Source organism: Calidris pugnax, unplaced genomic scaffold (assembly GCF_001431845.1).
Source record: "Calidris pugnax isolate Ruff unplaced genomic scaffold, ASM143184v1 scaffold55, whole genome shotgun sequence".
Lineage (NCBI taxonomy): Eukaryota > Metazoa > Chordata > Aves > Charadriiformes > Scolopacidae > Calidris > Calidris pugnax.
Window position 1 is genome coordinate 2,684,957 of NW_015090832.1, and position 26,085 is coordinate 2,711,041.

Genomic DNA, 26,085 nt, shown 5'->3' on the forward strand with positions numbered 1-26,085 from the left:
AGAGGGGGGCAGCTCTGGTCAGCACTAGTTTGGGAATTTTTATGTCAAGCAAACAGGTCCTCAGGCTCCAGCCTCTTGAATTCTCTCTGCAAGATGAGTACTTTTGATTCTGGGTTTGTCTGTGTTTCTCTGTCTATCAGATATCAACTTATATTGCACCAGTCACAACAGCAGAAACATTAGAAGAATCTTATATTTGAAAAGGCTGGATCTTGATAGATCTTGTCATCAGTACTTACCTGAGTTAAAAATACACCAGAAAAAAAGAAAATCAAGCTAAAATCTATTGATTTTATATACCTGCTAACTGAACTATATAACACTGTCTCTACGTTTCCTCCTAAGCTCTAATAAATGTTTGTTATGTTATGCAAAAAATACAGAGAGTCCATTTAAAAACAAATAAAAGTAAAAAACCCTGATGATCATTGTTTATTTTCTGCCCAGCAATATACATAAATTATAATAATACATTATGGGACAGAAATCAACTATTAATAGCTTGTGAAATACACCAGGATGTTCAGATGCGGCATTGCTCTGATAGCTTTCCTTAGAAGTTTTATCTTTCAAGCTGAAAATAAAAGCTTCTTTAAAAGAGCTTTTAGGAAGGTAACAGAAACCCAGCGCAATTTTGCTCCAACCCTTTTACAGTTTTTCATTGGAAGCATCTGATTTTTTTCTGCCTGTGAACTGAAAAGCTCCCAGGGGACTGGAAACAGCGACATCTATACTGTTGGGCTTAACACCGAACAGAAGTGCAGTAGATGAGACTACACACACATTTGTCCACAAAATTTGAGATTTTTACACACAACAAAAATTGGATTAAAAATCTAGATCGCCCACACCTTCAGCTAATTCAACAGGAATTCACAGTAGTCAGTCTACGTGCCATCAGTTTTGTAGAATTACATCATTTGGAGAGGCTGCTCAAAGGAACTCAAGCCCAACCTCCTGCTTAAGTCTCTCAGGGCCTTGTCCAAGTGAAGTTCTTAATTTCTCCAAAGATGGAGATGGCCATCAATGCGAGATGCCTTTGCTAATCTTCACAAGGTTCCCATCAGCCCATTTCTCCAGCCCCTCAAAGTCCTTCTGAAAAGCACCTGTAGCATAGAGCTATTCCATTTGTATACCTGCTCTGGATGAAGCTGGAAGAAATCTTATCTACATTTAACTGCTGCTCTTATTTTGGGAAGATGTGTGACTGCTTGTCACAGAGATAAGTGATCTCAAAGGAACAGAGCTTTGCTTTGAAAAGCTGCTCTCCCTGTGACAGACCAAGTAAAACCATCTCGGAGCTCACACAAAATGCTACCTGCCCCCCAGGCAAGGGGCTGCCCGGCTGCCCGCCTCCTCTGTCATTTAGAATCCCATTACTGGTGAGAAGGAGGGTTCACTTCAGAAATCTGACCGGTAAAAATATACACAAAATACACCTTTTTCTCAAGAAAACCTCTTGCCTAAGTGGTTTGCTGCATTGGTCGGTGTATTACACGGTAAGTGTGAAGCTCTTCAAACAGTAGCAAGTACAATAGTCTACTTCAAAGTGTAAGTGCAAATTTGTCCAAAGACAATCACACAAAATGAACTGCTTGAATATATTTCATTACCATACTGAATTTTTCCAAGTTTCATTCCCCTGTAAGCTAAAGCTAACTCTTGGAAAGACTAACCCTCTGCGAGATATAATATCCCAGCTGAACACCGGTTGCAAAGAAATTGCTGTGTGAAAATATAACGAACCAAGACTCACTTGGGAACAAGACCTTTGATCACATTATTTTAAAACATTATTTTTCTTCGCTGTTAAGAAAGAATTTTGGTCTTCTCCTAGGCCACTGTTGTGCAGGTAGCACAGGCTCCCATGCCCACTCCCATTGCCTCATTATCGCTTTGTATTTCTCTGTATTTTTTCATGAGCTAGCTCTTCTCATTAAGCATCAATTCATTATCGTTAACTTTTTGCAATGACACCCATTCTGCTGTTGCTCTTACAGTGTCTGCCAGAACAGGCATCTCTTCTGGGACTACAACTTTTCTGGTTGGTAGCATTACATAAAAAGGTATTAACTGCTGCCGTCTGTAACACAAACAGAATGTTTTATCTCCACCAAATTTATTCTTCTTTTTGAATTAACAACACTCTAGCCAGAAGGTCCAAGATGGAAGCAAAGCAGAAACTTACCTTCTCTTGATGGTAAGCATTGCTCCCAAGAGGATAATAACAAACATCAGAAGACCAGCTATAACTCCGGCCATTTTCACCGTGCTGTCAACTTGTTTTTCCGGTTCCACTGCGTTGGAATTCTGGGTGGAAGCTCCTTAAAAGATGGAGGGAGAGGAAGGAGGAGGTAAAAAGAGAATTTGTAGAAAAATCATGCAATGATCCACTTTAAATACTCATTTGAAAGCCTAACAACATATTTGCAATCAAATTGCAATAGACAATTGTCCATCTAACCAAATCTGCCTTTAATAAGGGCTAATGACAGACAATTCAGAGCAGTAATAGGGTGTAAAATCCCAGTGTAATGCAACTGACTCTTATATTTTACCATATTCTACTGTAACGGGGAATTTACTCCTCTAAGGCACTCAGCATAAACCCAGAAGCAGGAGAATTAATAGCAGTTATAATTTTCATCTCAAACAGCTTAACTGGAGGTGCAATCCTTACTTATCGACATAATGTAAAAGTTTGCAGTAAGATATCCCATAATACTACTTGCAGGAACTTTTTTTCTTCTAAAATCAGAACAGGTTTGTATTTCTCACTACACTGGAGGCCTGGCTTTTGTAAACATATGGTTATCATTATGTGTGTAACCAGCACTAATCCAACGCACCGAGCACCCTCCACATCATCTAACATACTCCATGCATGAGTTCTCCCACAGCCCAGGCAAGACAACAGAATTTCTATTTGAAATTTTGGGTGTTTTAAGAGTAAAGCCTAAACACCAAAACCCGAAACGCATTTAGGAACGTTATTTCTTATTATTTCTTCTTTTACTTCCTTGTCATGATTTGACTTTAAGGATCCCTGCAATAACTGAGGACCCTGAAGAATGCTCCCCTCTGCTCTGTCACTGGGATTTACCATACACCTTAGCTCTGCTGACTTCACTTCTTGCTGCACAAAATTTTTCCAGATACTGCTTAAACCACTGAACTTGATTTAGAAAGCCCCACAAGATTTGATTCATGGCTACTTTAAAGACTAAATAAGCCTGTCTTTATTACATTCCTGATATACTTAACTACTTCTAAAAATTTCACCAGTGTAGTTGATGAAGCTAAATGAATTCATGTTACATGAGATCACAATCTTATGTTGGGCTTCACCTTCGCTGTTGGAGTCAGCCAAGTCTTCCTCTACAGCTTAAACACGGTAGGGAAAGGGAATCAGAGGTGAGGAGAGAGTGCTGCCACCAGAAGACTGTATGTTTTGCTCTTTTAACAACTCTCTGTTGCTGACCTTCAGGAAAATCTGAATCACTTCTGTTCATGAAGCCATTTGCTTGGGGAGATAATATTCAATCAAGTCCGTACGTTGGTGAGACAGAAGAAAGCCTCTCTGGGTTACTCTTTTGCCCGTTTGACACGTGTTAAACTGCACTGGCTTTAAAAGATCTCTGTCTGCAAGGAGAGTCCCGATGGTTCAAATCATACAACTGAATATAGGGCTCTCTGATAGGTTCTAAATAGGGCTTTAGCTGATGGACTTCCAGGGATGAGGACCTATCTTGAATAAAGTATTATATTCTACTCTCATCATATCTCAAAGAGTACATGTAGAACAATGACATGAATGCAAAACAAGAAAACTCACCACATTCAGTGATAGAAGAACGATTTCACTTTTCCTACAGCTGTTAATCTAGTTTGCCCCAGCAAAACACAGTATTTACCAAGCAAAAATGCTGCCTGTTTGAAACACACATGTAATTTTCAGCTTTTTGTCCCTGACAACTCTACTGCTCTGCTGCATCCACCAATTTTCCCATTCAGTTAAGAGTTCACTGGTAGCTCCTGTGCACACACGTCTGAAATGCATTAATGGGACTCCAGAGTGTGAAAATCAAATAATGTATCGGTTGCATATTAGCATCTTTATTTGACAACATCTCTTACAAACTTGGATCAAATCTGCCCCAGAGGTGAGCTACATGCCATCACGCAGGCAATCCCGACACTATCACACAACAAAGTAAAGGATAAAGGTACAATTTTTCCTTGAAAATGGCTAAAACTCTATTTGTACTCCAAATTATCCTTCACTTGAGTTGCAGTTACTCCTATGATCCTAAATAACAGGTGAGGGAGAATGGCTTTCTTCCACAAACAGCACAGTCTGTTTCTGTACTATCTGAATACCCTCACAAATTGTGAGCCACGTTAAAAAAAAAAAAAAAAAGAATATGCTGTCAACTCCATCCTCTAATCCAGTAGATGGGTTTGATTTTGCCAGGCTGTTGCTTGTTACTACAGGCAATGTGTGGTCACCGTATTTTTATTTGATATTTCTCGTCCCATTGTAGTCTAGTGCAGTTGTGGAAAGAGAATAAAGGCTTATTATCCATCCTGACACCTACACAGTGAGGTGACTGATTCGCTTGTATCTTCTGTGTAACTCTTTCTATCTGTCTTGGCAAAGGCCAACAATTCCTTGAGGCTACTAGTCCAACCATTTGTAAGGTGTCTCAGCTAATAGCGCCCGGGAATTGATAATATGACAGTGTCACTAAATTCCCGGGTCTTGGCTTCTTAAAGCTCTGCAATGAAACATGACTGCAGAACTCCCCTGGTTTTTCTGCCATTTCGGTGTTTTTTTCTTGTAGGTGCCCAAATCTATGGTGGCTTCTACTCCCACCTGCACCACCAAGAATTTTAGGATTCGGTTTTGCTTCTCTCCTCCACCGGCACGCAGGCAGAACTGAAACCCTCCAAGCACAGAAACCCAGAAAGACTGCTCAGATGGCCATTTCCTACAAATATCTTTAAATACACTTGGAAAGCTCCGCGCTGCCGTACCTCAGGGGCCACCCCTTTCTTTCTGAAAAACAATGTTTATATACTGCTGACATTAAAAGGGAAAGAATATAAATGATAACCATATTTTCTGGTGGTTACTTCCACATTTTCTGGAATAAATTGTTCCTCCTAACTGAAGCTGGATACTGGAATAATGGGATACAGAACAGGTCACCGCTGTTATTACTGTGTATATTTCAGGGGCACCCACAGCCCCCGTGAAGGCCAGGACCCCATTACACTGTACCAACACGCACTAGGACAATTTTCTGCCCTAAGCTTGCTTTCTTAATAAGGAAAGCAAATGATAGAAGGCAGTGCCAGAGAAGCAAATACTGTAGGTCCCCTGACTCCCTATCTGCACATTATCTACTAGACCAGGCTACTGCTTCCAGAGATACACATTTAGTGCTGCACAAAATGCACTTTCCCAGAAACTTGACCAGAGCCATGAATCTGTTTTTCACAGGCACTGGCATTCACCCAGTACTCCATTTTAGCATGGAGCTATTTCACACAGCTCTAAAGATTTTAGTCCTTTCCCATCAACCTACTTTACTTTTGCTTTTTCAACCCCTTTCAAGATTCCCAGAGATCCAGCACCTCGCAGCGAGAGGGAATGCATTTCATGCAGCACATCCATGGGAGATGCTCTTCAGGTAGAACAGCAGCGCGGGGGCAAATGGGTTCTTTCCTTGAGTCACCTGCCTCATCAGCCCACGAGAAGTCAGGTTTATGGATCATCAAGCACTGATATTTTCTTTCAGTAATGCACTCACAGGCCCCCAAGGTCTAATCCGTCCATCCTGCTGGATCCATAGACACCTACACCCCAGACCAGCTCAGTAAGGTGCAACCACTGGCAGCACGGTTTCATGCTGTGCCAGCTCCTTGAGGCTTTCAACCTTCTCCATCCCTCCTTGTTTCAGAACACGGTTAAAGCTGGCCCTGCAGCAGCTGGTAAGTTAAGGACAAGAATTTTGAAATCCAAAATTAATTTCACTACAGAGGGCTGCCATTTGGATTCCAGAGTGTCTTTCAGAAGATTTCTTCAGCTCAAAGTGTTTCTGTCCACAAGGAAGAGATGACGTGTTTAGCTACTTTGAGTTGGGAGACGGCTTGCAAGTGATTCCAACAGCCTAAACTCAAGTTTTTGCCAGTCATAACTGAAGAGGAGAACCTTCTCAAAATGCTAAGAAAGTGAAAAATCATCTACTTACCAGCAAGCGCTCATCCATAGAGCTACACATCCTAGAGAGATATTCATACATCCTCTTAGTGCTCATGCAAGGCAAGTAATAAACTATCTTATTTACTTTATAGATCTGGAATGATTAAGGATATGCCTTTGGCATCACAGGCACCTAAAAGCAGAGCTGTGAACTGACATCTCTGGACTGACACCCCGTGGCAATTCCATCAGACCATGCAATCTCTCACAGATGGGGACGGGAGGGATGGGATGGGAGGAGAAACAGCAACAGCAGGTACCTGAAAGGTACCATGGCACCCAGCAATTTATGCACAGATATATTATTTGAAAACAATAAGCCACCAGATATAAAGTGACCTTCTCTGTGGAGGTGGCACACTGAGTAACACCCAGGAAAGAATGATTATTGAGTGCCTGTAGCTAAGCAGGAACTGATAATACAAGTTTCTTCTATAAAACCTATTTCACAAACTGTAATTTGAAACGTTCTTTATTTAAAGCAGCAATTACAATACTGCTTTTAAAAAAGGTAACTGACAGGAAAAACAATTCAAAAGAGCCATAGGCAGGAGGGAAAGATGGGTATTTATGTGAGATTTCCAACTGGTGAGGTGTAAAGAATGAAGTCCTGCGATGGAAGTGGTACTACAGTCTCCAGTAGCCGTGTCACTGCTCAGGAGAGAGAAGCATCTGGTACCACAACAGGACAGGGAACTGCTGGAGAGGGGACAGCAGAGAAGTACAAAGATGATGAGGGGCCTGGAGCATCTCTCTGATGAGGAAAGGCTGAGGGACTTGGGTCTTTTTAGTCTGGAGAAGAGAAGGCTGAGGGGGGATCTGATCAACACCTATAAATACTTCAAGGGTGGGGGTCAGGAGGATGGGGCCGGTCTTTTTTCAGTGGTGCCCAGTGACAGGACAAGAGGGAACAGGCACAAACTTGAACATAAGAAGTTCCCCCTACACATGGGGAGGAACTTCTTTCCTGTGAGGGTGGCAGAGCCCTGGAAGAGGCTGCCCTGGGAGGTGGTGGAGTCTCCTTCTCTGGAGACATTCAAAACCCACCTGGACACGTTCCTGTGGGACCTGCTCTGAGTGGACCTGCTCTGGCAGGGGGTTGGACTGGGTGATCTCCAGAGGTCCCTTCCAACCCCATAGCATTCTGTGATTCTGTGAACAGGAGAGGAGGAAGGAAATAAAACAGATCTAAGGATGGCTGGGTCAAATACCCAGGGCAAGAAAAAGGCAGTGGAAGTATAAATGAGGGAGGGACAACATGAGAGAAAGAGACACAAGGAATGGGAGGTTCAGCCCTGGCCAGGTGACAGAAAAGGCCCAGAAAGAGCACAAGTCAGTCTGGCAAAGGCTAGGTTTGGTTTCTAACCTGTAAAACCTAAGAATACAACTTCTTCAGATAGAAAGTCACTCTTGAAATAAAAACCAATCAGAAAAATTACTTCAAAGCATTATTTAACCCAGAAAAATTAATGAAAAATAATGGGTTCAAAGTCATTATGAGTTAAAATGAGCTGCTCAATCAGAGTAATTTCTTTGTAGCACATAATGCCCAGGCAGCATGCTGAATATAAAATGTCCTAATAGACCTGGAGGCTCACTTTCAAAAGACAGATATTCTCAAATCACTTGTAAACATTATTTCATTTTCTTTTTTCTTTTTTTTGGTGGTGCTTTTTATGCAAGTGGCCTACAAACGATGAAAGCATCTCTGCAGGTAGGAATGGTTTCCCTTCTGTTTTCAGACTCTGATTGTATCTACACCTCTGTAACACAGTCTTTGATGCCCAAACATGAGGGCAGACAGGTATCTCCAAGCATGATAGCGTTGAGATAAAGGTGGAAGAGCACTGTTTTACATCTTGATGTGAAATACCTGTTCACCAGCATCACCCAGCAACAGCCCCCTGGGGAAGACAGACCAGTTTGCAGCCTTTGGCAGTGTGTACCAGAGTACTGGGACAAAAAAAAATATAAATCTAGTGATGCCCTATCGTAAGCCAACAAAGTGAAACAGCTCATCAAATCTGACAGACACATTCCACTTTGGCTATTTCTTTGTTGTAATTCATTAAAGAAATGAATACCACCAACAGTATCACTCCACGTAACGTCACTACACCAATTTTCCGCCCCCAGTTATTGAAGACTGCAAACAGCACAGGCTTAACACTACAATGAGCCATTCTCATTTCTTTTAAAGAGCTCAGAAAGAATGGAAAGAATGACGAGAGCCAAAAGCTTTCAACCATATTCTAAGCAGAGAGAGGAGCAAAACAAAGCAGTCCTGGAGAGAAAGACAGAGCAGAATTTATATGAGGGATTATCAGGCACACAGGTTGAATCTGTAGGAGAATGAGGGTAAACACACAGCGAGGAATCAAGATTAGCATTACTAAACTGAATGAGAATTAAAAAATAGCGGTAAGAGAATAATTGATTCTGAAGATTCCAGGCAAATCCACCACAAAGACTTTTCTTTTCTCCTCCTGTTTCTCTTCCCCTCTCTTCAGAACAGAAGCACTTAATTTGTGCTAAAGGCAGATATATGGCCCCCAAGAATGAGAAGGGTTATTACATTTAGTTGAAAGAAGAGCTGGGATAAAGAGCAGCTGTTGCGATGCCCACCGGTAATGCCATGGTTCAGAGGGCGACAGCACGTCTCCATTTCAAGCCTCCACTTTCGCAGAGCTCTTTAGAAACTAGCTTGAAATTATAAAAAGGGAAAACAAGCAAAATTCCCTTTATCACAAGTTCAAATTTACAGGTGTGACTTAATTTTTGCATGATCTTAAACAGACACAGTGAGACGAATCTTCGGACTGATACAGGCAAAAGCTTTCCAGTGTGTGACAAAGCTACGGGTGTATAATAGACTCATCACACCCTGCGAACAAAAGCTAATTAACCTTTACACCAGCCTGTCCCCTCTAAGCATTACTCTGCTCTCATTGTGGCTATCATTAAAAACCCACAGCCACACGAGCTGCAGAAATTACAGAACCAGTGAGAGAAGTCCCGGGGTGGGTATAAAGTGAATACTGAAATAAGGCCATCTTTTGAGCCAGGCTGGTCAAAGGTGCTTCAGGTACCCTTTGTGATGGCCTACAAAACCCGTGCCTGATAGGACTTCACCCACGAGCCGAGCAAGCAGCACACAAAGGAGGGTAATCACTGTTTTATAGTGAAAAGGGAGTCCTGTGGCCAAGGCGTCAGGGAGTCTGCGTGGACACACTCTACGTGTCCTGCATAAAACATGGGGAAACTTTCTGCACTTTGCCAACTTCAGGCAGCACTTTCAGGCACGGCTTGAATGTAGAGCTTTCTTTTCCTCTACAGTGGTTTTACAGAACAGCCTCTCTCACACCTACCTCCCTCGTGACATTGTCACATATCCTAATGCTGCCCTATAGTTTTTTAAATGTCCAGTTCCTGGAAGAAACTGAGGAGCTAATGCATTAATAACAACCCTGTTTCTGAACATCAAAAATTCTATGTAAGAAAACAGAGGCATAATGTATTTGTAACAGCTTTGGGTTTGTCAGGCCTTTTGAAGTGCTATTTAAGGACACTGACAGTGATAATCTGTTTATTAAAACCTTTTAAAGAGAGCCACAATACCTCACCAGCGTCTGATCCACCTTAGAAAGCATCTCCAGATACCAGAAGGTGGAGAAGAAATACTGACTACCCACATAAGCTGGTGTTAACACTGAAAAAACCAAAAAAATCCCTTCTGATTTGACCTTCACTTCTGGCTTTTATGTCAAATTACTGCCCTATTTTGTTTTTTCCCTCCTCCTTTACCTGGCTACTGGTTCAGCTGCCAACAAAGATGACTGCACAACCCACCAGCCACAGCCACAACACCCAGCCACCAGCAGCCTTCCACGCCAGGAGGGGGTTGTAAGGGGCCGACAGCCCCCGCAGCACCCCAGGTAAATCCACGCCTGCTTTGGTTCCAGGAGGACTTGGCTCACACAGTGATAATCAATTTTATTCTGCTTTTTCTAAAGACCCTTCTTCTCTGAAGCAACCCAGTGTATCCCAGCAGTAGATACTTTGAATTTCAGAGGTGGTATTTTCGGTTTACTGTCGCTCATCTACCCCAAATTTATCTTGTTTTAGGTAAACAAGTGCCTCTCCCAGCCTCTCCCCTCCCACTGCTCATTTTAACTGGGAAGCACAAGACAAGGGTCTGAGAAGGCAGCAGCAGAGCTCCAAAGCAGAGAGTGTCCTCTAGAAACTGGGCTGAGGGTATCAACCTCCCTTCACTTGTGGCCTCATCCTTCCGCACCAGGTTCTTCACTAATTTGAAGTTGGTTCATTAGCTCCCTGGGTTAAGGAAGCCCCTAAAGTCAACATTTTGAATCCCTCCAAGTAAGTCTCGATACCAAATTTGGTGAAAATAAAGATGCTGAGTGGGTAAGTGGGGATCCACAGGAAGTTTGAGTTGTCTTCTCAGTGGGGAATGTTCTTCAGTAACGGCAACATAAATGTGTCTGTATTAACAATTAATTACAGTGAAACACAAACCTGTTCTAAAAAATAACTTTTAGAAGGCAGAGATTTGTTCAGGGGAAAAGAAAAAAACCCAACATTTTCATGCATTCAACTTAAAAAGTGTGACAAAACTCTCTCAAATAAATAGGACAAAACAGAATAAACCTGTCAAAGGAATAACATCCCAGCGTATCAGAAGACAAAATGCAATAACAAACAGATTTGAAGTGGGATTAGATCTGTTTTAAAAACACATTATCTGTCTACAAAACCAGAATATATTTTGGAAAACAACAGAGCCCTCTTAAGTGAATTTGAGGGAGCAAGAGTGGTTAAATGAACTGTTTTCACATGCAGCAAAACTGCGTGTGAACAGTAGGAATTTTTTTCCTCTTCATTTTCCATTGTTTTTTTTTGCAGTCTCTCCCCTCCACAATTTCTTTCCCTGGTCACTTTTCAGACCCAGGTTCTTTCTGAGGTCTCTAGATTGTTAAGCACTCGTCTCCCTGGAAGTTCCCTTTTTCAGTGCTGACGAGCTACAAAAAAGCAGGACCACTTCTCTGAAAGGCATTTGAACTTCACAGTAATCCCAGTACCTTCTTGCCCCTGTATCATTCCAGCTGTCCTGATGCATAGTTAAAATAATTTTTGGGTGAGGAAGTCACAGCTGGATGGGAATACAACCATGCAGCACTGGGAGAGGAACGTTCCTACACAAATTTAATCTATCCCAGAACTGAGAAACTAACCCTCCTTTCCCTTCCCTTTTGTAATAATCACACTTTGTCACATCCCAGGAAGTTGTTCTATGCATACCAGGCTAAAGGAAAAGAAAGTATTTCCAGAAGCTGATGGGATTCCCTCTCTCTATTTGAGAAGTTCTGACTCTCCCCACCAGGGATCTGGGAATGACTTTACTCAGTGCTCCTGAGGCTCGGTTCTGCACCATCTCCGATGGCAGCAGAAGTTTCTACTCAGAGGACTGACAGAATCTAGTTTTCATTTTCCCATCAGCGTTTCTTCAACTGCAGGACTCAGCTGTCTGAGAGTAAGTGCAATAATCAGCCCCAGAAAACACCATGGCTACTTTAATTCAAAAACGCAAGGACATCCCCATGCACGCTCAGGGAGATATCCAGCCTCTGCCGAGGGCCAGGAAGGAATCCGTGGGGCTCCTCACTCATGCTCAAGTGCCCCCATGAAGGTTCAGGTGGTGTTTAGCCCTCCAGACGTCCCCTGCCCAGGGTGTGCTCACCTCGGTGCAGGAGGAGGCCACGGAAGGAGTGTCCCCTTTATACCACAGTTAGAATAACTGTAAAAGTATTTTCCCGTGCAAATCACATACGGAACAAGAAGTCATGAAGCTGCTCAGACTTTGGGAAGTTTGAACAGTTTTCCTTCTCCTGAACTGATAATCACCTGTGCTCAAGAGGCTGGGTGGGTTGCGCGTGGTCGCCTGTTGCCTACCTATTACTGCTAAGAACAAGCAAAATCGTTCCCGGGCAGCATGCACAAGGAAAAAAAAAAACAAGAAAAAAAATAAAAATGTACCTCATAATGATTATTAAAGTTCCATTCTTTCATTTGCAAGAACTCACATTTTAAAGAAAGAAGAAATGAGTATCAGGAGATAAGGAACCATTAATGAGCCCTCTGCCTTGGTTTCAATTACATTGTGAAATTAATTTAATGCACTTTAAGAATACAAGAGGTAATCGCTCTCTCTTGGTAAGAGGTTGCAATTTTCTCTAATAAAGCGTCAATATAAATATGTTACTTTAAGACAGGGAGAACAAGTCAGTTAATTCAGAAAGAATGGGACATATTAAAACAAATGCTATCAAGGAAACCAAATGGCAAAACTAATAAATAAACTGGCTGAATGAAAATTGTATGGCAGAGAGCTGGCAAATTGAGGTTTAATTAGAAACTTATTTTTAAAGAGTGTTTTATGCTAATGATATGCATCCAAGTGACTAATGCTGTGAAAGATGACATCACTCTAGTAATTTAACAAAGAGGAGTAGCCCATGTGGGGAGAGATGTTTATGGCTGGAAATGGTAAGAAAAAAAAAAAAAAAGGTAAGAAATCTGAGACCAATGAACCTGAAAGTAAATACATACGTAGATACAAAAGGTTAATAATGCTTGTGGGTTTAAAACATGCTGGCAAAGCGTGAAATGGCCACACAGACTGGACAGACACAGAGAGCTTTCTGATGGATTGCCCAGTGTCCCCACAGCAAAGGCTGATGGTGAGTCCACTGACGTCAGCAAACTCTTCTACTGGGACACTGGATGGAGGGAAATGAGCTCAATAAACGTGCCATGGGGAGGTGTCTACTGGCTCTGCTTTGGAGGATACACCACTGATGCCATGACCTAGTGCTCTGAAATGCTGAAACCCAACACTCAAAGGGGTGAGACATCTTTCTTGCAACCCCAAGAATCAAGTTCGTGTGAAGAAGAGCAGCTCGCAGGAAACCATGCAGAAGAGTGCACCACCGGGAGAGAAAATTGGAAAGTTTCCAAAACTCTCTTTAATGGACTAAAACACTTTTTAGAGAGTTGTCTACTTTCATTTTCTCAGTTTTGAGGCAACGGGACACACACGGCGAATTGCCTCCCAGCCTGCTGAAGTAGCGACAGCGGAACAGCCTCATGCGTCTCCCAAGTAATTAAAGCTCCTCAGCTCCTGAGCAGGTGCCTTGCAGCAACACCCAAGATGTGTTAGAATCCCCCAGTAACACTCTGCCTAACACATTTTATTGCCTAATTACTCCCACACTCATGTTTAGTGCCCTTGTTAATCCAGTACTTGAAGAGAATACTTGCCTCAATTAAACGTGTCTCTATCCTAATCTTCCCTTCACTGGTGTAAATCAGGACCCATTTCACCAACGTTAACGTGTGATGTCTGGGAATGTCAGTGTCAGATGTCTGGGAATGGAACGATTAGGCCTATATCCCAAAATGAACATGTTGTCTGGCACCTAGAATGTATTTATTTTCTTGCATCAAAACAAAATCTGCTTTTTCTGCGGTACAAACTGAAAGTAGAGCTCTTAAGCTTTTAATGCCGAGATTAGTCCCAACTCCAATGAAGTGGTTTTTTTCCTGACTCCTACCAAAGACACCGCAGCAGTACCTCTGGTACCAGCTCTGATGATTTCATTCAAGGCAGGCTACAGGTTTGCTCACTCCATCCTCAGAAAGACAACGATGCAAATGAAGGCGAATACAGGGCAATGCCATTAAAGATAATCAATATCACGGGTGGACAGAAGACAGCACAGACACAGGAGGTCATCTAGAACATCCCAGCTCAGCCTTTGATCAAGCCACGATGCAATTAGTTTGAGTGTCTCTGCCCGTTGCCGCACAGCGGAGGGGGCAGATAGGACCCCCCTCTTCAGGGGCTGGGATAGGGAGTGTCTGAGTCCTTCTGTTCACACGGAGTGAATGTCTGGAGGGAATTCAGCCTCGTGACATATGGAAATGTGAAACTCTGGGAAAGCTCCAAGCCACAGAACCACATTGTTCAGGGATTGCTCAGCTGCTCGTCCCTCACAGGTGCCAGCAGTGGAAGATGCTGTGAACGTTATCAAGGCTACAGGATCGCTCGTGACGCCACCTTGCCTGTGAGCTGCAGGCAACACTGTACCTTTGAAAGAGCTAAAAGTGCAGAAAATTAGCCACAGCTGTGCATATTCCACTGTCCTTGTCAATGGCCAGGCACTGAGAAATACAACACTGCAATTCACAGTAAGGACAAGAGAGGAAAAAAAAAAAAAAGAATTTCCACAGAGATTTCACACTCCATGGAGAGAAATAAGACATCTGCCTATAAATCAAAAGTGATATCCATTGCGACAGTAAGAATAAACACTAGAACTACCATCATTTCCTGTCTTTTTCCATTCATGTCAATTGAGAAAAATCCTCAAGATCACCAAAAAACAGGCTTCAGGCATCCTCAGGCTCTACCATCACTTTTATGTCTCTTATCAAATTAATATTAGTAAAAACTCCTTTTTAAAAAGAGCCAACGTTCAGAAATGACAGGATGAGGGTGGCTTATTGACTCTTCCTGGTGCCCTAACAGGTTAATGAAAATTAAATCAGTATGCAGAAGTCAACTCAAGGTCAAACACTTATGTGACACTTTTCTGAAGTACCCAGATCAGCCAGTGCATATCACAAGGTCACGCAAGAATGGGACTTTTCAAGCTACGTAGAGTTTTTATTTTTCTTTGAATAGTCACAGAGCAAGTATCTTTTCTGTCAGTACGACAAACGTTCTTCCACCAACTCCAGAAAAATGAACAACTGAAACTAAGAAACTGCAGGTTTCCAAAAAGGAATCAATACAGTTTCTCTGATCTCATGAAGAGACTTCTAGTCAAGCTCTGGGAAACCCTGGGGAGACTCACTTCACCCAGACTCATCTTACCCAGTCCTGCTCCTTCTCTTTCTACCACCAGAAAGCCAAAATAAGATATCCAAAACAGTCACGTCACTACCAGCTGGAAAAACTGAGGGGGAAGGAGGGGAGACTGAGACACATAGAATGTTTGTAACCCAGAGGAATGAATTACACGAAGAATTTACGAGAAACTTTTAAAAGGAAAGCAACAAGAGGATATGGGGGAGCACTGGAGCCACAGATGAAAGGGGAAAAGGGGAGAAATGGCTCATCCTCCTTGGCTTTCAGTGGTGACACAACTGCTTACAGCCCCACCAGTTCACACACCAGGCTCAGCAGCAACTTCATGCAGCACCTGCCACCCCAGGGCACCGCTTTCTGTAACAGTCTGGGGGGTGTCCCCATATAAACGTGGAAAAAGTCTTCTTCTGCTACCCAACAACTGTTAGCTGGGGCTTCTTTGATCCCTCCCAACACCTCTGTAAGTGCAGAAGTGATTGGGATAAAGTACTTAGAAATAATTAACCTCTGTTACTGCCTCAAGACAGAAAGGAGTGAAACAATGGAAAAAATGGGATGGTGCCTCAAAGAAAAAAGGGTCATATGTTCCTGCCAATTTTTGTTCAACTCTGGAAAGACTCCACAGGCAGTAACACAGCTATTTCAGGTGACAGCAAGGCAGCGAGAGCACAAGGTGCAACCCTGAGTTTTGGAAATAGGGAGCTACCTGTAGCATGGCCCATGGCAATCACCCTGTCATTTCCGTACGGCTCATTTTGAGAGCATGACATGTGTTGAGGAACTCTCTTTACAGCTACTCCTCTGTTTGTGTTACGAGTAAATTGGTTTCTGACACCTTCGCTGGTGAAGCAGCCCCTGGGGTGATTCTGAAGTCCTCAGAAGACTTTGAAGCAACTCTAAATTCCAAGACAGAACCCAGGCATTGTCATCATTGGTCCCTCAAGAGCAGCACCTGGTGAAGCAACCTGGGGACAGGAGCATCGCATCTTAATGTTTGTCTCAGGTTTGCTCAGTCTGGTCTATTCGACTTAACCATTTGGTCTGTTCTGAACTAATTGCCATGAAAATAAGGAATGTACTCTACTCTGTTGAATTATGCCATGAAATTAGAATATAAGAATTATGCCCCGCTGCGTTCAAGGTTAGGCTAGTGTGAGATCTTCTCTTAATTATCTACTTAATAGAGTGGTAGAGAGAAAAAAGTTAATGGGAAGCTTTTTCAGTGACATTCTGCCAATAGCAAGAACAGTCCTCAGGACAGGAAAGCTGTCGACAGAGCAAGGGAGAGGAGGACCCACAGAGACACAGATATCCTGTCTTTAAGAAAAAATAAATAACAGAGTCCACACATATAAGTCAAGTGGTTCGGGAAAGTGTTGTTCTGCTTTTGAAATCTTCCTTGGGGGAAAAAAAAAAAGAGAGAGAAGAAAAGAAAGAGGCTTTTTCTTTGAATAGTAACTGTAATCAAGTTGTGTCACCACTGCAGCTTGTACATTACTGGCATTGTGCTTCACAGGAAAAGGAGACCCACATACCTTTTGTCGCCAGCCGGACACAGTTGATTTTTGTTTCCTGAAAAATAAAAAAAAAAAAATATAGGAAAACGTCAAGGTGTGTAATTTGTCCATTTACAATAAGCATAAATTCCTTTAAAAGGTACTAGAACAAGCGTTTTTCTTAAACTTCGCCTCTGAAAATGCCACCAACAGTTTTAGTTGCATAAACCACTCTGCACTAATGGACTCGCACGCAGCTGCTTCTCTAAACTGTTGAGAAGTTAAGAGTGTCAACATGTTTTTCCCCATTCGATGTGAGCGATGGGTCCCGTGGAACTGCCTGATGAACTGGTAGAATTCACCAGTTAAATGACCTGATCTGCAGTAGGCAGACAAGCCTTGGGTCAAAAGTACACGCAACTGTACATCGAATTTTCATGCACCATTACTGCAAATTTTGCAAATTGGGTATTTATTTAAACACATGGCAAACAGACACCGAAGCAGTCACTGGAATATTCCAGCTCCACGGATCCACGTAAACAGGAGCTTGGATTGGAACAGAGATGTTGTATTTGGCTTCACTAAAAGCTCAAGCTCGGCAGCCTTCTCGGGCCACCTCCTCTGAAAACACATTCCTTCTGGTAGCCTCAGCTCCTCATTCTACAGCCCAGATTGGCACATATCGCTCCTGCCCGATGCGTGATCCCCCACCCAAAATCTTAACGTCCTGCTTTGGTTAAAAACTGACTTTGCCAGGCAGTAACCTGCAGGGATTTCGTAGCACTTTATGTCTTTACAAGCTCCTGTACACATCTCAGGTGTAATGAACACTGCATAAATTACTGCCTGTGACAACGCTCCATTAATATGGATGTTGTCTGGGCTCTGGAAACAACAGCCCAGCGAATGCGCTGCTGAGCACCTCACTCCAGCCTCAGAGGGTGAGATGAACACTGTGAAAGCCTGGATTTGCTCTTGGAGAAAATCTAGTCTGTCTGTGACAGACCGTCCTTGGCCTGAGCAGAAACCCATGGTCCCATCGTGCCCTTCTCCTCACACTTACGTTGCGTGTAGGAAGAGGACAATGGTAGGACCCACACTGGGAAAGGAAGAGTGATTCCCTCTGATGCCTCAAGACACAAGTCAGCCACACTGTCTGAATGCAAGTAACCCTGTGTCTAGTCTAAAAACAATGCAATATTCAGGAGAAACTATAACTCTATGAAACTGTCCCTTTGTTGATATAGCTTTCAAACTCTCTCAGGGAACTCCTGGAAGACCAAGGACAAATCATGTCTATTAAGGACATCCTTAAGGGAGGACTTTGTAGAAGTAGGGTAGATGGTTGGACTCGATGATCCCAAGGGTCTCTTCCAACTTGAATGATTCTATCCTTTCCCAGCCCCCAGAGCAGGACTGAAGTACTGTTTATCCCAGTAAACCAGAGGCACCATTCTTTGGTCCCCTCACCCTTCTCTCCCTCAAAAATCAACTCCCCCACACAACCCGTACAACCGCCGGCACCACAAAGTCACCAACAGAGCTCCCCATTCGTCTCTGCCTCCCGTATAATCAGCTCGAATTGCCAGCTATTCTGGAAATCCAAAATCTTTATTACTAGTGATGGTATATGAAGCAGGAAAAACACAGCTTTATTTTCAGAGCACAGCCTCAGCACGTAATGCTGGGAATTGTAAGACGGATAGATTCTGATGTGGTTTGCAATCTAAGACAAGGTGACCTGGAAAATCAGCAATGAAAAATAAAATAAATAAAAAATATCAAGATAGCATTTTTGCAGCCTAAAAGTAGGTGGGCACTTGCTCGCGCTTCATTGTGGAAAATTTTCTTCTGTATTTATGGCTCTCTGCTAGCTTCAAAGTACAACAAAAAGCTGGATAAATTAGTCAACGTTTAGAAAAGAAGAGGTGAGAAAACAAAACCCGAAATCTTGTTAATGATGCTGTAACTGATCTCAGTTGAGCATGTGCGTATCCCTGCACATTGCTCTCCCACGGGGTAATCTGAGAAGACAGGATGCAGTGTCTTCTGTTTGAATCTACATCTACTAATTGCTGCACTTAGCACAGACAATCAGTTATTAGAAGACCATGATCTGACACTGCCAAAAGCAAGGGCGATCAATCACTTGGGGAACAAGACATCTGGACTTCATCTCAAGTTGCATCTTCTGAGAAGGAAAACATAAAAGAAACCTGCACAGACACCAGACGTCCAGCTACTAGGGATGCTGAAGTTTAAAGACTTGAATTCAGTCCATATTCCTGATAAGACCTGATTATTCCATTGATTTCCATTGATCATCTCATTGATCAACCCACTGCTCATCTCTTTGGTGTCTCATAAAAATGAAATCTCTTTAAATTTACTCTATTTTTCTTTACTGATGCTGAGAATTGTGAGTTTGTATGAACTTTTTTACAAGAAGCAGAATAAATAAATACATGAGGTTTTTTTTTTTTAAAAAAAAAAAAAAGTAGAACCATTTTCCCACAATCACATTTGTTTTCTGAAAACACTACTTTTGATTCAGACAAGTTGCTTTCCTGACCAGAAGTAAAGATGCTTCTTTTTAGCCAATAGTAAAGCAGGTAATTATCACGTTTATGTGAGGTAGTTTAGGTAGGTAATTCTCATTTATCTGTCCAGATAACTTAAAGCAACCACAAGAAAAATAATGAAAGAAAGGGATAATAAAAATTTTTTTAGAAAAACATAAGTCATTTTCCTAAATTTCAGTCTCTGTGTTGTTTCTGAATGTTCTTTCGAATGCTGTGACACCCCTGAAGTTTTACAGGGCCTTATGTCTACAACAGCCTTAATGATGACCCCAGATCCTACATATTCAGTATAAGATACCTGTTTTATATTATGGCTGAAATCCTAGAAGTAACTTAAGGTCCCAGTGCACAACTCTTTGGCTCGGTATCACTGCCAGGTTATACCAAGACGTTTGGATCCAAACAGCAAGAGACCAAAGTAGGCATTTTTTAATCAAGATCCTGGAACAGGAAGACACTCCATGAATATGTCCTACAGCTCTTGATCCAACTTCCATTTTCCAACATGCTTTGTACCCAGAAAGCTGACTGAGTATGAAGCCCATCTACATGTTTACTAGAACGTATTTATGGAAATTTGTTTTCTGGAACTTCCACATGAATAAAAAGGAGTACGGTGTACCCTCACTCAAGGCTGAACCCCAGTTAAATTTTTAAGTCCAGGCAGCATGGACACAGAGCACAGGAGGATGGTGTTTCAGAGCACTGGCAGTCTGTGGTTGGAGAGCAGACCCATATCAGAGCAGACCCAGTCAGAATGGGCTGGAGACCCCTCTGAAGAGAAACCACCTTGTGCTGTGGAGCTGGGGGAGCCCCTCTCTGCCAAAACTACAATACCATGAGCCTGTTTTAGCATCCCTCTGAACTTTCAGATTTTTTAAAAAATATCCTTTTTTTAAAAATATCCTTTGTTTATTTCTTTTTGAAAGCAAGGGAGCTGACGCTGTCTACTAATTATTTAGGTTCCTGAACGCACATTTCACTGAAGTACACTGGATGATAACAAGACAAGTTCTGCCTCTGTCTGTTTAGTGTTTGTATGGGAAGAATTTGCTGCAGAAAAGGGCTATGAGGGCAGCAGGACATATGTTTATGTGACAGCTGCATCTTCACAACCTAAAAGGGCAAATGCTTTTTTTTCCTTTTCCTTTAAAATGACAGCTTGCTGTTTACAGACTACGAACAACAATAAAAGAAGCAGAGCTTTTTCATCCATCTGTTTTCACACCCACAATTTTTCTTTTACTTTACTATTATTATGACTTTGCCTTAGTTAAACAGCGCGTGCCTCGTCTGAAGAACCACCTGCCAGCACAGTGAGACCTGCTGTCCCCAGACGGACCGTTCAGGGCTGTCCTCCAACAGGCACGGTTCCATCAGGCAGCTCCAACTGGGGACAGGCAACGTGAACTTTTGCTGGTGCCCAGACCAGACAAGAAATGATCAATTTCCCACTTGGTCTCAGTTTCAACTTTAGTTCCCCATGTTCCAGACCTCCACACTGACTGTGCTTGCTGCCAACCTGCTTCACACCGGATAGAAACCATCACCGTGTCCACTGAACATCATATGGAATTATTTTTGTGGTCCTCAACAGATTTTGCCCCAGTTCAGAGGAGCTGTAGATCGTGTGCTTCTATTTCATCCCACTGAAGCCAACTCTTTGTTGTCTTTAAAATAAATGATGTGCCTCTGCCTGTGCAGGGTCAATGGACTCCCCTATAATATCTATTGCCAGCTTAAGGAAACTGCTCGTTCTCCAATAGATCACACCAAACCTGGTATTGTCTTTCTAATTATCAGATATTTTTAGTATCCATGTCACTTGGAGAAGGGAGGTGTAACAAAGTGGTTATGGCGTTTACTATTTACAATAGAAAGCTATTTCAATGACATATAGTTAATCACTGAATACCCACACCTCTCAACCTCTCAACCGTGAAGGAGACAGGAAGAGGGGTCAGTTAATCACTGAATACCCACACTTCTCAACCGTGAAGGAGACAGGAAGAGGGGTTTATTTACTATCCAGAAAACACTCAGGTCCATGTATTCTGGCCCGAGATGGTCAACCTGATGTGGAAACGGGGGCTTAAAAAGAGTGAAGTGCTTCCACAGCTGCTTTATTTCTGCCCCAGCAGCTCCAACATGAGATGAAGGAGGAGTAAACGTGAGTGAAGAAAACTGTACACCTGAAATCCTACGGAACTTGAAGATGTTTAATAGTTTGCAGAAGCAATGCAGGCACCTTGGTGCCACTTCATTTTTCAGAACGCAGCTCGTGCTGAACTGAAATACCTCACTGTTTTTTTCCTGGGCCATCTCCACAGGGATGAATACCACCTCTCTGCTGGCAGCTCTAGCCATACCTCCAACACATCCCAGATGAAGAATATTGCGTACGGTGAGTAGACCTGTCAGCATCTAGAAATCCAGCCTGAAGTCCCCTGATAATAATGAACTGCCTGATTGTGCATGTAGTACAAGTCATTAGAGAGGAAAAAAAAAAATCAATGAAAATCTCTGTAGAATCTATCATTCCCTCAAAAATAATATTCTCATTGATTCCTGTGGTGCTACTTTTCACAATTTGGGCCTGGAAACATCATTCACCTGTTGGACCACCAGCAGCTGGCAGCATCCCCCACATCATCTCCTGCCGCGTTACAAAGGCTCCTGCCTCATCTCCCGTTTAGAGGAAAAATGGCCAAGAGTTATCGATCGCAACTGGGCTGTTACAGGTTTCACTGTAACTCAATGAGGCAAAATGCAAGTGCAGGATGGGCTTTTAGGAAGCTCTGGTTTCTCAGCTGCTCAAAAATTCAGGCAGGTTTCACACAGCCAAGTGTGTTAACTGCATCACTGACCAGAGACTGTCACCTACAGTGACCCAGATAAAGAACTTGGGGACAATAAAAGCCCCAACGTTTAGCTTTGATGATGCAGTCAGTATAAGGGTAAGGGAGGATGAGGAGTGACACAGTGTTGCCAGCCTGGCCTCACCTTTCAGAGGGATTAGTGCTGCAAGGGCTGGTGTTTTAACGGGGCTAAACTTGGGGAGGCTTTTGAGCCAAGGAGAACGTGGTGCCCTGTCAGGCAGCCATCTGCAGCAGGTGGCACTGGGACAACCACCAGCCAACTACCTGGATGGCTGCGACAGTGTGTGTGGAGATCCTGCCAGAGGACAGGCAAGCCAGTTGTCCATTCTTCTTCCTCTGTCACTTCTGGTGCTAACTCCTTCTAACAATTAAAACGTAACTAAAGCTGCTTCTCCTCCCCAACTCCCTTCCTCCCAGTTACAAACCCTGCAGCTTCTGGTTCCATTTTCTCTTTTTTTCTCCCCTCTTACTTCCAACTCTGACACATTTCAGCTCAGCATCTGGCTTTCAACAGTCCCTAGGAGGGAAATTCGCACAATTTGGAAGCGTTTTGTATAACAAAGCTGAAAACCATTCTGGTTTGCACATGTTCTATTTAGACCCCTGTCTGGAAGCAGCACCACGTTGACCAAACTTCGTGCAACCGTCCTCAGAAAAGAACTGAGGCAGAGACAGCTCATTCAAAGTCTCAAACAGCAAGTACGACGCTGCACAAGAGAAGGCAGAAAAGCTCATGATCTGATTTCGCAGCAATTTGCCACACTTGTTTGGCATCCAGCTGTTAATTATGTTCCTTTCACTGTAACAATCGTGGCTGATGGTTGCAGAGCAGACGAGAACACCAAATGAGCACAACCCCCCCCCATCCAGAGGAGCTGAGACAACACAGAACTCCTGGAGCACTTCTACCTCCTCCTCATCAAGATTTTTGACCAAATGCAGACTGTTTGTTCAAATTAAGCTCTCCCCAGAGCCCTACATTTCCAAAGGAAGATGCTCTGGTTCACTGCACGAAGGCTTCTCATGGCGGGTTCCAGGTGTGGAAAGAAGTTTCATCATTCCACAACTGTCAGTGATTAATGAAACTATAGAATATCCTAATTAAAAAATGAGTGGCGATGTTAAGTTTCTCATGTGCAAGGGAACATAAGACTGTATTTTAATTGAGCTAAATTGTTACTGTTTCAGATTTTGGGCAGATGTGTGTTATCAGAAGCGCCACGTTGCACCCATAATTATTTGTAGGCTTCACGACGCCCAGTCAAAGCTGCTCAGGCTACAGACGTAAGTAAAAACACAGAATTCTTAAATACAAATTATACCTCTAAACAATTCTGGGGATGAAACAAAACTTATTATTTATAGTTGCAAAAGACTGGATGAAAATCAGACCTTAGAGTTTGAAATGTGGGGCTTAAGGATTTTATCCAGGAACAAAAACTATCACAGCTACTTCCTGGAAGATCCACATTCCATTCGGGGACATTTCCTCTGTGTATTTTCCCATAACACGGCACTTCAAGGATATATAAGCATATACTGCACCAAGATAAATTATTAACACAATGGGCAATTTCTTACTCAAACAGGAATTTGTTTTGTCTGGCAGGACATTTCTAATGCTTTCACACACTGGGTCTTGTGGCATACAGACTCTTTTGATTAATTATGCTTAAAATGTCCTTTACACTCTTGTGTTCCTATTAGAAAAGCCCAAGCAAGTCATCCTTCTTTGAGACCTTATCACCTTGTATGTGGAGAGTGTGATGTGACCTGACAGCTACAGAGATCCCCAAAAAAGCAGGAACCACACATTAAGTGCTGCCTTAATCCCGAACGCCAAGGGAAGCCTACACTTCCATTCATCCCACCCATTTATGGCATATTATATTGTACTTAAGCAAATAAAGTTTTTTCTTCCCTGGGGATCCATTCACTAGCAATTAACTATCACACAAGGGGGAACTAACTAGACACAGAGAGACACACACACATATATTTCACCATTTCCCTTATAAAGGCAAATCCAAAATTGAATTAACTGAGCGGTACTGGAAGGAGGCTACATCGACCAGAAAGGAAACCCAGGTGAAAACCAGCACAGCGTTGAGGAGATTTGTGCTTGTCAGGCACAGAGCAGAAGCTCTGCAGGAGAATGGTGATAAATGAAGGCAGTAAAACACCCCGGCACGCTGTGAACACGCACTGGCATTGCTGGCCCGTTAAACGATGCGCAGCCCTCTGCGACGTGCAGCTGTGATTTGGCATTTTGGGTATAAAAGACACTATCCCAAGTGGAGACCGAAGCCTACACCATTCACCTTTGATTGATTTTCCTAATTTTGCTCTTTCAGGGGTGATGTCTTGGAGAACTTATCCATGTTGAAGTCACAGATTCATGAAAGTGCTGGCAAACGTGCTAATAACACACTCGGCTACCCAACTTCTTGATACCGTGTTAATGCTCTAAGACTCTTCATGAAGCCAGAGTGTCAAATTGTATCATGTTATGTGAGAAGGAAAAAGAATTAGGGCAGTCAAAGGGGAGGAAGGTGAATGACTGCTTAGGCTGGATGTGACCTGCTCGCTGTGAGCTGAACAGATCTGAAACAGGGAAGTTAAAAGAGCAGGTCACAAACTATTCTAGGCTGGAATAGATCGGGAGAGGAGAAAAAGGCCTTCACTTTTCCTGTGATGGGACTTGCTGTGGCATTACATGTACATCACTTGAATCTGAGAATAGCAGACTGTGTTTCCTATGCTGTCTCTACATTAAACTTAACATCACGGAGTAAGTTAATGTAAAAATATAGCCCAGGGTATTCAAAAGCAGTAAGAAAGACATGCACGTCGTCCCCACTGCAGTGGGACTTACCCAAGCTGAAAATTCCAACCATAAGTGCTACATGATGATAAGACCAAATGCAAGCTACAAGGTAACCCAACTTCACAGATTTTGGGCAGATCTCATCTCCTAATGCCTCCTCCAAAATCACAAGCACCATGAACTGGAGACTACCAGGATACTGCAGTTACGAGTATTAAAAGCATAATAGCCCTTACTCTGACATTCATGCAAGGAAAAAATATGCAAGGAAAAAAACCACTCAAATTCTAAGCAATTAATTTTATAAATTACATGCCAGCATGTGTCTTTATATAGTCTGGCTCCCCAGTAGAATTCTCATTGGATCTAGGCATCAGAGACTTGATTGAAAGGAATCTAGTGGCATGTTTAGTTTTCACAGAATCACAAAATCATCATGGTTGGAAGGGACCTCTGAGATCATCGAGTCCAACCACAAAAAAAAAAAAAAAAAAAAAAAAAAAAAAAAAAACCTCTACACGTTTCTTGAATAACCTCCAGGGATGGTGACTCCACCACCTCCCTGGGCAGGCTGTTCAGTGCCTGACCACCCTCTCAGGAAAGTAATTCTTCCTAATATCTAATCAAGCCTCCCCTGCTGCAGCTTCAGACCATTTCCTCTGGTCCTGTCATTATTCCCTTGGGAGAAGAGGCCAACCCCCACCTCTCTACAACCTCCTTTCAGGTAGTTGTAGAGGGCAATGAGGTCTCCCCTCAGCCTCCTCTTCTCCAAAGTAATTCCCTCAGCCTCTCCTTGTAGGACTTGTTCTCCAGACCCCTCACCAGCTCGGTGGCTCTCCTCTGGACATGCTCCAGCACTTCAATGTCCTTCCTGTAGTGAGGGGCCCAAAACTCAAGACAGCACTTAAGGTGAGGCCTCACCAGTGCCGAGTACAGAGGCACGATGACTTCCCTACTCCCACTGGCCACGCTATTCCTGATACAGGCCAGGATGCTGTTGGCCTTCTTGGCCACCTGGGCACACTGCTGGCTCATGTTCAGCTGGCTGTCCATCAACACTCCCAGGTCCTTTTCTGCTGGGCA

The 26,085-nt window shown here is 42.9% G+C and overlaps 1 protein-coding gene across 8 annotated transcripts in view; it reads right to left on the minus strand.

Annotated features, from left to right (window-relative positions):
• Nucleotides 1–26,085, minus strand: part of PTPRT (protein tyrosine phosphatase, receptor type, T) — a 481,241-nt gene that overhangs the window by 69,587 nt on the left and 385,569 nt on the right. For all 8 annotated transcript variants that reach the window (XM_014941276.1, XM_014941273.1, XM_014941274.1 and 5 more), the window contains exons 13-14: nt 16,751–16,787; nt 2,189–2,324 (exon numbers count right to left, since the gene is read on the minus strand). In XM_014941276.1, the coding sequence (XP_014796762.1) occupies nt 2,189–2,324; nt 16,751–16,787 (173 nt within the window). The remainder of the gene's footprint in view (nt 1–2,188; nt 2,325–16,750; nt 16,788–26,085) is intronic.